The sequence below is a fragment of the Globicephala melas genome, chromosome 11 (assembly GCF_963455315.2).
Source record: "Globicephala melas chromosome 11, mGloMel1.2, whole genome shotgun sequence".
Lineage (NCBI taxonomy): Eukaryota > Metazoa > Chordata > Mammalia > Artiodactyla > Delphinidae > Globicephala > Globicephala melas.
The window spans coordinates 20,179,639-20,192,740 of record NC_083324.2 but is presented as its reverse complement, the minus strand read 5'-3'; the positions used below and the strand labels follow the sequence as shown (position 1 = coordinate 20,192,740).

Sequence of the window (13,102 nt, the reverse complement as noted above, 5' to 3'; positions counted from 1 at the left end):
ATAATTTTTAACCATGTAACTTTTCCCTGTTCAGGGTTTTTACAAATTAAATTCGATTTCCAATTAGCATTGTTAACCTGTGAAGTGAGGAGAACAAGTTATTTCTCCTAGCTGCTAGGGGACTACAAGACAAGACTGATGTCCTTAAGTAAAACTGAAGCAACGAGTACATTCTTCTATTAGAGAGGAAGTGATGAATTGAGTTTAGAACTCAGACTTGGTAATTTGTCCTAGAATCCAGAGGCCTGAGGGTAGCTTCTTAATTAATGGTTCTTGGCCTACAGAATTTAGAGGTTTAACAGTATATTGGACACCCCAGTGTATTCATGACCTATGAATATATTTTGCCTCCAAGTTGTGTTGTAATTTTTTTTTTAAAAGTCCTTAATGCAGTTTTCCCTCTTCACTAAATAAGTCATTCACATTAGAATTTCCCCTGGAAAAATGAACTCCCTTACTATTTATTAAGTATCTTTATCTCTTCATGTTATAGTTTTTCCTCATTTTAAAATATGGACATCAGTTGTTTTTCTTTTCTTTTTTCTTTTAAGAAAAAAGGCTGGGTAATAAGTTAAAGAATATTTACAAAAAATTCTTTTCTTTTAAGAGACTATGTAAGAAATCTAAGTTAATATTTTTAAATGAATCCTGTTTTCAAGGGAATCTTTAGTGCAGTTGTTTTAGCCGAAATCTGCTAAATCCATTAAAAATATAGCAAACCAACAAGCTCTGTTTTAATCTTAAGAGAAATCTTTATCTAAGGAATTAGGTATACCCGTATGGTTTGGTGTGTGAGAGATTGGTACTGAAAAGTTCCATCCAAATTGGTTGTGCACATTGTACTATATTTCATATAAAGTTGAAAAGCTTGCTCTTGTCTGAGTCCTCTGGCACACAGGATGTATTGTTGATATTTTGTTTCTCCAACTGAATTATAAGTTCCTTGGGCACAAGAATCATGACATATTATTTGTGTTAAGTCTTTGCGTTTCAGGAAATCAAAACATTCGTTGATTTGGTTTACTTAATTGTATATTATTGTATAAAACAAATGCCTCTTTTATGGTATGAATACTTTGTCTTATCAATCTGAGTTTTCATATAGTGGTCTAAGAAATTAGTTTTAAGACACATGTATAGAGTGGAATCTTTCTTTTTTTTGTTGAATGTAGATGGAATATAATTTTTGATGAATTTTTTCTTCAAAGAGTTTATTTATAGAAACTTTACATATTTTAATGAAATTTACATTCAGGATGTTTTAGTGTTGACATATATCTTTTGTCAACTCTGGGAGAAATTTGGTTTCCAGTCTATAATGCTGAATATTCTAAATATAATAAAGAAAATAAAATCAGCAAATGAAGGAGATAAAATGCAGATTTTCCTCTCCTATTGTCAGTTGTTTGAGATTAGACATCATGAAGCACCTTTCTTACCTTCTGCAAGGTAGCTGTTCCTTTTCAAATCCATAGTAGTGTGGAAATTCAGCTCAAGAGGAGAAATCGCCTGATGCCTTATTTAATTCTACACCTCTAGGAGTTATCCCTTCTCTTTTTTCTTGAAGTTATACGCTGGCAAAACTACTGTCATTGCCCTTGCTTTTTGTCTTTGCTGCTCATTTACATTTCGACAGGCTTAAATAATGGCTAAAATGGTTGAAGTGATTTATGTCTGTAGACTGATGTCTTCATTTCCTCTCTTCACATTCCTTTTTGTACTAATGGTCTGGTGCACACCTAGCGCAGGTACGTTTTATTAGAGAGTATATTCCCTCTAAATGCTGTTCCTGAGCTGAAAGAAATGGGCCATAATCATATAAAAATAAAGTATCTCTTTGTGGAATTTACAAGAAATGGAATGTCCTTATTCCTGAGCCATAGAACATAGGGGACTTTTTCTCTCCCTATAAGATTTCTCTTTATACTAATGTTGATTAAGTGAATCACACCAACAGCTGTGACATAGAGGAAAAGGAGTCTCCTGAAAAATCTCAGTTGAAACAAGTAAATCTCTTGAACTTTCTAGTTAGCTACAACTTTCATTTTCCTGTTGAGACAGGAAAGATTGGTTCACAGTTTCTACAGATGGCTTCACTCCTAGTTCATAAAATTGCAGTTAATAATGGTGAGCTAAGATCATTCTGGATTTGATGTACTGCCCTATCATCATTGAAAGAGAATGTTTAAATCTGCTATTTAATAACTTATAGGGACTTTGCACTGCTTAATTCATCTGGTTATAGTCTCAAGGCTGACATGGCATCTTGTAGGCCTTCCATTCCATTGGGATCAACATCATCATTTTATAAGAAATGAACTTACCACTTTATAGGCTTAGTTGGAAAGAAAGTTCAACCGTCAGCTGTAGGATGTGCCATGTGAATTTAATTTGTTGACCTGTGAGAACACAGATCTCATCTTTTACTGGACCTTCTCAACATAAAAGAAGGTTATCAGAGAAACAAAATGATTCTGACTTTTGAACTTCGGTAGAAGGCCAATACATTTAAAGTAAATACTCTCCTTCCTGAAATGTTCAGTGTTCCATCAGCAGCACATGTCAGGTTCTTAAGAAAATATTATCCCTGTGGAGCAAAGCACTGAAAATCGTGGGTACTGTCTCTTAGAGTAGACATTATTTGGAAGCCACACAGCATCTGTTGTCCTTTCATTCTGGTGCTAGCATACTGAATTTCATCTGAAGAAGCATCTCTCCCCCATTACGCGTAGCCTTGTGGTGCTGTCAGTCACGGTTTCCTGCCCTGCCTAGCCAGGATGGGGACTCATGGATAAATCTGTTGAGCTTTCTTCCTTGAGATTTGGAGTCTTGAGTACAGGGGGATGAGGGGACAGAAAAAGTGTGTGGAGCTAATGTTTTAGGAATGGTGAGCTGAATGTATTGTTAAATCTTGCTATCTGGATCACCAGAGCTAGATTACTTCCTGTCCATCCTGGACCTGAATTTTCCTTGTAGACTGCAAACTGACTCCCAGCCTTCCAATAAATACCACTTTTCATTAATTTAACTAGAAAAATTATCTATTACTTTCCTCTCAAAAACTACGTGATGATTAATTTTATGTGTCAACTTGGCTGGGCTAAGGGATATCCAGGGAGCTGGTAGAACATTATTTATGGGTGTGTACATGAAGTTATTTCAGGGAATAGATTGGCCCTTGAATTGATAGTCTGATTAGAGAATATCTCTTTCCAGAGCGGGTTAAGGGATAAGTAGAACAAAAAGAAAGAGGAAGGGCATATTTTCTGTCTCCACTGGAGCTAGGACATCCATCTCCTGCCCTTGGACATCTGCACCCGTAGTTCTCTGAACTTCTTACTTGGACCAGGATTTACACCACTGGCTCTCAGAACTTGGGGCTTGGCCTGAAACTACTCCACCTGCTTTCCTGAGCCTCCAGCTTCCAGACAGCAGATCGTGGGACTGCTCAGCCTCCATAATTGTATAAACAAGTGCCTCATAATAAATCCTTTATTATCTATCTATCCATCCATTCACCTTTCTTCTATCTGTCTATCTATCAACCTAGCCTATTGGTTCTGATTCTCTGGAGAACTAATACAAACTATTAAAGCTTCATTTTATCATTGTTAGATCTTGAAAGTAGTGTGTTATCCTTTCATAGTCCTTTACCTAATTTTTTTTTGAGAATAAAATGCAGTGGGTTATATTTTACTACAAGATAAAATATATCTCTAGTAGGCATTTCCAGGGTAAAGAGTTCATTGGAATCCAACATGCTGACTGACCAAGGTCTCTGAAAGGCTTGAGGCTCGGTTCCTGGGCAAACTCCCCACACTCATCAAATGCCAGCCTTCCTTTGGGTCAAGATGCTCCAGCCCTTCTTGTTTTTGTTCACTTCCTGGAACATGACGTGTTCTTTCCTGCCTTGAAAGAAATTGTGTTTCTACTTGAAATTGTATCTCATTTCCTGTGCTCTCCCATCGGTAGATGCTTTCTCAATCTTCGGGTCTAAAGCAAAATCTCTAGCCAGCTTTCCCTGTCAGCGTTACTTAAACTGGGCACTGATCTCATATATCCTCTTGCCCAGTTGATAATCTTCATGGGGATTATCTTCAGCATTTCACACTTAACTTGACCCACCCAGATCTTCTGATTCTCCCATCTCCAGCCAGTTTTTCTCTTATTCTTCATGCAGCATTACCATCATGCAGTGTCTCAAGCCAGGAGTCAGCCTTGCCTCCTTTCTTTCTGTCGGCCCACACCAGGGCACCGGCCAGTTCAGTTGGCTCTACCTCCAAAATAGGTCCCGAATCCTATTCTACCTCTCTCACCTTCACAGTTTTATCCTATCCCACTTACTATCTTTTGCTTGGTTAACTGCAGTGTCTTCTGTTTTATTTCCGAGTACACTCTTTACCACATCCAATATAAATGAGTCCTTTTATTCCCCTGCTTAGAATCTGCAGTGGCTTCTAATTCAAATTAAGGAAAAACACCTGAATTCCTGACTGCGACCAGCAAGGTTCTACATTATTTGCAACTTGAGCCCTTTTTTTCCCCCTTTCCCTTCCTTACTCCCTCATTTCCTTTTTTTCTTCCTTCCCTTTCTTCCTCCTTCCTTCCTTCCCATCCAGCCATTCTGAGCCATACTGTCTTTAAACAGGATCTTTTTCCTGTCGGAATGCTCTTCCCAGATTTTTGCACAGCTGGCTTCTTCTTGTCAATTAAGTCTCCACTCAAATCTCTCTCCTTCAGAACTTTTCTGACCACTGATTCTCAAGGACAGTTCCCCACACCAATTTCTATCACATCATCTTGTTTTAAAGCTTCAAAACAATTACCCTGTGAAATTATCTTGTGCTTATTTTACTTCTTTATATGACTTGCAAGGACATATTTTCACATATAATTTCTCCTTTCAGCTCTGGTTAAAAACAGCACAACACTCTATTTGACTATTACCTTCTCCTTACCTGTATTTTGGTTATTAGGTAACACATTTTCACAAGTTCATGGAGACCTCAGAAACAAGAGCTAATGATTCTGTTTCCTGTGTGTACATAGTAAAAGGAAACTAAGATATGCTATTGGTGGAAATTAACAATTTAAAATAGGCGTTAATGTGGCTTAATTTTTAAGCTAGACACAAAAAAGTAGCCCTTCTAAAAATGAAAATTATCTGAATGAGCGAATTAGCATGGATTAATATTTAGTCATTATAATAAAGCACTGAAATACATGAGTTCCTTGAGTGCAAAACCTGTGGCGTTTTCATTTTTTTGACATCTTTGTTTCTTCGCCTAATATGTTATCTGTGAGTTCAAGAGGAGCCTCATCAAATGCTTGTGGAATTGTATAAAGTATGCATTTTGGAATTGTCTTAATGCTCAAGATCTGAAATTATTTTTCTGAGCAAATGAAGTGAACTGTCTTCACTTGGAATTAAGGGAAGTTGCGTGAATTTATGAATGTCAATAAATGTAAGATTTATACTTTCTCTATCTCATTTGCAAACAAACCTTAATCAAGAATGAACTGCGGGCTTCCCTGGTGGCGCAGTGGTTGAGGGTTCGCCTGCCGATGCAGGGGACGCGGGTTCGTGCCCCGGTCCGGGAAGATTCCACATGCCGTGGAGCAGCTGGGCCCGTGAGCCATGGTCGCTGAGCCTGCGCGTCCGGAGCCTGTGCTCCGCAACGGGAGAAGCCACAACAGTGAGAGGCCCGCGTACCACAAAAAAACATTAAAAAAAAGAGTGAGCTGGGATTTTTGTGTTATGGATTTGAGGTTTTGCATTATATTGAGAAGGAAATTTGTGTAACATGGCTTTTTGGACCTCTCGGATGTTTTCCAGTATCTTGGAATATTAGTCTCTAATACTGCTGAATTTTGATTAAATAATAACCACTGTATTCAAGATGCCAACTCATTGGTGACTTGACTCCTCTACATCAATACTAAATAAGTTTAGGGAAGTTTCCTTTAAAATATCTCTAAATAATAATTTTGAAATCACCAAAGACGGTAGTCAGCATGTGACTGCTTACAGAGAAGGATCTGTAGTTTGTTCAGAGTTACTACAGAATCCTCATCTCCCAGGCTCTTTTCTTCCTGGCATTTTTGGAAAGTGAGAGAAAGCTTATTCATTGCCCTCTCCCTGTGCCCACCCCCTGGCCATTTTTTAAAAATCAAGTATTTTCTATAATATGAATTTTCCCTCTGGGGCCCACCCAGTGTAGCAGGTATGGGACCAAGTCAGCATCAGGTTAGAAGATTATAAAACCATGCTTCATACATTGAGGGCACACTTGTAACTTGGGCTAATTTTATTCTTCCCTCTATTTATTACACTCATAAAGAGACTGCTCCACTAAAACCGTTACAGAGAGCTAGTCTTCCGAAGGGCAAACAGTTTTATTTCGATCTTCTTAACTTCACATTTTGTAGGTCACACCATTGTTTTGACTTTGTGTGTATATATATATATATTTATGGAAAATCAGTTTTTAGGAAATTGTACTAGATTTTGTTAAGAGATACAAGCTCTTAGAACAGAAGTTACACACTGGTAGCCCATGGGCTGAAATAGACTCACAGAACCTGGTTTCATTTGTTCTGCATGGCTCTTTCTTGAAAGTGTTGTTTGTTGTTGTTAATTGTTATTATTTAACCTTTAGAAATCAGGAGATTTCATATAGAAATCCACTTTCTCCTGAAAATTCAGGAGACACTCTAAGAAATCGTGTGCAGCTCAAACACTGGTGATGCTGTGATCTTTAAACTGCAAGTGGCAACAATTTAAAGGCTTCCATCCCTTCATTCTGATGTTTCTCTTCTCCATCAAATAGTGTAAGGAACGAGCACTGAAATGCTTACCCAGAATGCTCCCTGGTTTAATGGGGTGTTACATGCCATCTTACTCCACCTGTAATTTCCCCCCCAGTTTCTATGTTATATCAGTTTTTCCTTTGTAACCTTTTTCACGTTTGGGCCTATTTTCTTCTCCTTGTTATGACTTTCATGCTGGTCGTGTTGTCCTCACTTCAGGGCTACTGAATGCATTGCTCTCTTAGCCATCAACATCCCCCTTGCCTTAAAGTTTCCTCTGCCTGCCTCATCCCACTTTGCACTCCAGTTACAGATTTAAATGACACTTCAGTATATTAGTCCCTGACCTCAGACCTGCAGGGACAACTTAGAACCCATGTCCAACTAACTACTTAACTTATAGTTGGAACTCAGTCTCTCTGTCCTCCTTGTTTTGTGTTAATCCATACACAGGTAACTAGCCCAAATGCCCGTTTCCCTAGCGCCAAAGCGGGCATCACGCAGCCTGTGATTTGCACCCAGCATTACTCCTCTTCACCTGTGCAAATAGAGGATGACCACCTTCAAGACTGGCCTTTCTAGACCACTTTGGTGCACAGTTACACAGCACAGTTCATCTTGCCTGGTGCATATTTCACAATCATATTTTGTTTCTCTGATTGTCTTAAAACAGGGTTTCCCCAAGTATGGTCCCTGAACATGTTACTTCATGTTAACTTGCTCTTAAGCATTTATTTCTGGCCTCCACCTATATCCTCCTGAATTCCTTAAGTTGGGACCCAGGAATTTGATCAATCTAAAATTTGAGAAGTCAGGAATTTAAAGGCAAGATGACGAATAATGGTACAAGATTGCCAGGTAGTTTGATAGAAGGTAAAATAGGATTCAGTTAACTTGACTCCGAGTGCATTTTCAGGTTTATTGGTGTGTTTCTTAAACGCTATTTACCCTAATTGTTAATAAAAGCTCTGGATGTTGCTTTAAGCAGCTCTTTGACACCATTGCCGAGGCCATCAGGCCCATGGTGCATAGGAGAGAAAGTAGAAGGCAAATAAGAACCTCTTCACCTTTCAGGGGAAAGCAGGACAATTAGATAAAATTCCTGAGTGCAGGACTGTGTTTCTGTCCTTCTTTCATTTTTTAAAATTGTTCTGTGTTATGCTCATGCCTTGTCTCCAGTGATACCGCTGTTAATAAATGTTGACTCGAACTGGGTAAATTGAATGTTTGAAGATGAGAAGTTAGAGTATCAGTACTCAGGTTGGCAGTGATGGTGCTAACTCCTGTTGGTCCCACGCTCACTCTGAGGTCAGGTGCTGTGCTCAGTGGTTTATGTAGATTATGCCAGTGAGTGCTTGCTGCAACCCTAATAGGGCAGTGCTGTGATTCCCTATGTTTTAAACATGGCCAGTATTCAGCTGGAATTGCAGAGGGAGGCAAGAGGCACTGTGATGGGAGAAGCAATTACTTTCGCTATTCATGAAAAAACCTTTTGAACCACTTTCAAGTGTCTTCAGTCAGTCCTCCCTATCTATGGGTTCTGCAGCTGTGGATACAGGGGGCTGACTGTACCATGCCATTTTGTGTAAGAGACTTGAGCATCCTTGGATTTTGGTATCTGCAAAAGGTCCTGGAACCAATCCTCCTGCAGATACCGAGGGATGACTGTATTTCTTTTTCTTTTTTAAGGGGGATGGGGTTTGATAAATTTCAGATACTGATAACTGTTGGAGAAGGCATTGTGACAAAGTGGTTTAAGGCAAAGAACAGAATTTGGAAGATTTGGGTTCAAGGTTCAGTTTGCCACTTAACAGCTCTGTCAGTTTGAGCAAGATCTAGTTTCTCTGAGCCTCGGTCTTTTAATCTGTAAAATGAGACAATACTACTGCACACCAAATGGTTGTAGGGACCATGGGAAGGAATTTATATAAAATGCTGTGAGAGAAACAATGGCAGGAATGACTGAAGTGTCACGAAGGACCTCCGTGTTTGCTGTCCATGCTGAACTTCGGCTGAACACTCAAAAATAAAGCTGCTGAGTAGTTGCTGAATTGCCAAAAGGAAACAGTAATGCTGAGACCTGGACTTTCTTTGGACTAAGGAAACCCTACCTTTCCCTAGTAAGGGATGAGACGTGCTTGATAACCCAGTTGTATATATGGAACATATTTACCCTCCAATCCAAATCTTTGGTAAACAACTTGCCCAAGCCTGCATGAACTTCCTCCTTTTTTCCATAAAACCCCCTGCCTGTTTTCCTCTGTTGAGACACTATTCTGGGTTCCTCCGGAATCTGTGATTCCCCAAATTGCAATTCTAAGATCCCAAATAAACTGCCTCTTTGCGTCTTTATAGATGTCCTTTCTGTTGACAAAGCTATTAAAGTATACAGGGCTGGTACTAGTGCAGATTGTTCCAAGTGTGAACCAGGATCTCAAAAAAAACATTATATTATTTTGAATCATGCTTTAAAGAGGAAGAAAAGACACAACAGTAATGAGATCTCTCTCCCGTAATTTCACAAGTAGGTGTTACAGTCCTTGGCTGAGGAATCTGCAGCTCAGAGAGGTTGAGCAACACGGCACAGCCAAACAGCCAGTAAACAGCCGAGCTGAAGTTTTAAACCTTCACCTGCCTGACTTTAAATCCTCTGCTCTTTCCATTGCACCAGGTTGCTTTAAAAAGAAAAAAAGGGCTTCCCTGGTGGCGCAGTGGTTGAGAGTCTGCCTGCCGATGCAGGGGACACGGGTTCGTGCCCCGGTCCGGGAAGATCCCACGTGCCACGGAGCGGCTGGGCCCATGAGCCATGGCCAATGAGCCTGCGCATCCGGAGCCTGTGCTCCACAACGGGAGAGGCCACAACAGTGAGAGGCCCGCGTACCCCCCCAAAAAAGAAAAAAAAGCCAACATAGATCCTTTTTCTTAACATTAAAACAAACAAAAAAAGACATTTATGTTCAAAAACTAACTCATCCTGGTAATTCCCAATTAAGATGTTGTCATCTTGCATCTGGCTGGAATCCCTTTTATGATACAGTAAACATAATTTGAGTGTAGCTTAAGTGAAGTGTCCAAATAGGCTAAAACAGGTCACCTAGGAAGTTAGATTTTGTAGATTATAAAAATTTAATCCTAAATTGTACTTAATGGAGACAATTTTTTAAAATGGAAATTCTTCAGGAAGCAAATGACTGGTATATCAATTTTTGTCATTATTTCTCTATGAGACATCTATAGCATGGGCAATTGAAGCAAAAGAAATAAGATAAACGACACTCTAAGTCACAGTGAAGAACTTCTCTGTCTTTGCGGGGTTGGTCTTCTCAAGAAAAACACAGAGGGATCTTTGGCCTGAGTTCAGTTTTTTTACTTCTATATTGTTTTTTTAAAGATTCTATTTAAAAGATTGTTTAATAAAAAGAAGTTAGAGAATTTCTTAGCTCTGTGGCTTTTTGAAGGGAATGATTCTGAGAATACATGTCTGTACCCACTTTTATCCTGAAATAAAGTCTTCACTGGAGATGAGTTCCAGCTATTAAATTTGATTATGGGGCCCTGGGGCAGAAGGATAATCTTTTTTTTAAAAAAGTGAACAGTTAAAAAACGAGGATGGGGGTAAAGCAGGATTAAGAATAAGAGTGGATAGAAGAGTACGTGTGAAGGTGGAGGTGTTGATTTAAACACTTTAGGAAAACTTTCTGAGCACAGATCATGTCCTGACAAGTAACTTAAACATCTTTTCTATGAAACAGTGTGTAAGGTGGTAGTTCAGTTTATATGCTATGGAGTCACATAGTCTGGGATCAAATCCCCGCTCTGTTACTTCCTAATTTTGTAATATTAGGCAATTTACTTAAACTCTTTGAGACTCTATTTTCTTACCTGAATATTAGGAGCGATTAATGCTTCCTAGGGTTGTTGTGATGATTCAGCATAATCACTAATGCACATTGTCATCGTGTTTGATGTCATGATTATTATTATTATTATTGGTGTTGTAGAACTTACTTGACATATATATGAAAGTCTCCTGTGACCTTAGAAAACAATTTTGAGGCATGGCAACTACTTAAGAGCCGTCTTTTAACAACAGAATAGATTCAGGAAATGAAGTAAAAGACACAACTTATCTATTTAGATAGAATATCAAGTTGGTTTCCTTTTAAAGATGTTCATAAGAAGATTAAAGACATTAAAGATGTTCATAAAAAGAAAAGATTATGAAACCAAACCTTCTAGTAAATAATCATGAGTTGACACGTGTTTTAGAAAGTGCACATATTTGTACTTCTCCTAGGAGGACATATCGATTTGTGTGTGTATTTCAAGCAAGCATCTTAAGCACGTCGTGCTTGTGGCTGACAGTGCTCTCCCGGGGGAAGGTGGCTTCTGTAATTGCAGTGAATGGCAATTCTATTTGTAGACATGACTTCCTACAGCCTGCACTCCTTTCTGTGATTATTATTTAAAAAATACTTGTCCTCAAATTATTTCATCTTCCTGGCTACAAGGGAGAAAATTCTCCAGCACAACAAGAACCTCACAGGTAACGTGTATTTGAATTGAAAATGTATATCCTCTTACCCATAAAGTCATCTGAGTGATCTCTGCAGTCTAAGGAATACAAAAAGCATTTCAATACTAAACACCCTCAAACTACCACTTAGGCCAAAAAAAGAAAGAAAGAAAGAAAGAAAGAAAATCAGAAGTATTAATGTCATTTGAAATGCTGGGACATTTTTCTTCTTTCTTCCACGCTCTTTTTTGCTTATAAACAAAAGCACAATTCTCACATTGATAGAAAATCAACAGCAAGAGGACTTACCTTCCTTCAACCAAGAAATGTTATTTTTGTCATTTTCAAAATGCTCAGCTGTTCTGACTTTTATCTTTTCCAGCTCAGTTTCTGACATCTAAGTGGAAACAGAATTGGTTATATAAAAAATTCATTAAGAGCCCAAATTTATAACATGGAGCCTTATATTTAGAGACAACGCTCATATTAGAGGAACATTTTATCTCTGTAGTTTTTCAGCTCCCTGTCTAACGTTAAGTCTTACATTTTATCCATGTATAGTATTTTACAACACTGACATTGAAAACGAAACTTTAGATGATATTTCACTTTTCAGCAGTCAAGCTTGCTGTGAGCTCTGATTTCTGAATACGAAAGAAAAACAGATGAACAAGTAGCCCCAGATTTGTCAAAACCCAAACATTCAGTGGCTGTTTTAATGCATTTCTTAATAGCCTAGAGAAAAGCATGCTGCAAAGTGACGTGCAAAGCTAGAAAGACTAATAAACACCAAAGGACTTTTCAGCAACGTGCTGGGTAGAATGAGAACCTTATGACCTCAGCCAGGCCAAGCTGAGCTTCCTGAAGGTGTTGAGACCTATTAGGTATTCTCAGTACATTGCACTTGACTTCCTCCATGGCTTGGTTGCAGTGAGCTAGGATGCCCCACTTGCATCAGCACCTCGATGTACTTACCTGTTTGTTCCTAAGGGAGGAGGCCCAAGGCGTGGGACGGGGGAGCAGCGTGCCGATGCTCTGGGCAGCCTCCCTTCTTGTCTCTCAATGTCCAGCATTCCTCTGCCCTGCCAGAAGTGAGCGAAGAAGCAAATACGCTCCCTCCCTGGGTGGTGCTAGATTTGTATTGCTGCCAGAAGCATCCAACTTGCGGCTGAGAGGGTTTTTTTTTTAAGGTAATGTAAAGCCTGTGGTTCAAAACAATAAAAACCTTCTCCAGGCCAGCACTTATTTAAAATGACACTCTGCAAGATAGGGTGAGAAGAATGAACTCTTTTCAAATGGACGGAGTTTCTCCAGTCTCCTTCTTTCCACACCCGCCATTCATCACTTACAGTTAATATTAAGGATGTGGAAAGAAGAGATTGAAAAATATACGTAGGCTATTTGTGTTAAAAGAAAAGGAAGAGAAACCTCTCAGGGTTTATTTTCTAGAAGTTCACCCTGCAGCTGCTGTTTCAAAAGGCAAGTTTTTCTAACGTTTTATAGACAACAAGAAAACATTTCACGTTCTTTTGAGAGTCTGCAGGTATTCCCAAAAGAATTTGGAATCACATTCCAAAGAGGATTTGTCATTAGATTCTTAGGCAAAGATAGTACTGTTTTCAACAGAAGGTTAACAGCAGAGAGCATAACCCATAACCCTTAGGAATGCATGATAATAAATAGTCCAACATTCCTAAATGTTGTTTTTTATTTTATTTTATTTTTATTGGAGTACAGTTGCTTTACAATGTTGTGTTAGTTTCTACTGTAAAGCCA

At 38.8% G+C, this 13,102-nt stretch overlaps 1 protein-coding gene across 2 annotated transcripts in view; it reads right to left on the bottom strand.

Annotated features, from left to right (window-relative positions):
• MDFIC2 (MyoD family inhibitor domain containing 2) overlaps nucleotides 1–12,520 on the bottom strand; it is a 102,519-nt gene extending 89,999 nt beyond the window's left edge. The window contains exons 1-2 of one of the 2 annotated variants that reach the window (XM_030867813.2): nucleotides 12,302–12,520; nucleotides 11,636–11,723 (exon numbers count right to left, since the gene is read on the bottom strand). In XM_030867813.2, the coding sequence (XP_030723673.1) occupies nucleotides 11,636–11,723 (88 nt within the window). In that variant the 5' untranslated portion in view covers nucleotides 12,302–12,520. The remainder of the gene's footprint in view (nucleotides 1–11,635; nucleotides 11,724–12,301) is intronic. The other variant, XM_030867812.2, reaches the window with a different exon arrangement.
• Nucleotides 12,521–13,102: the final 582 nt, after the last annotated feature.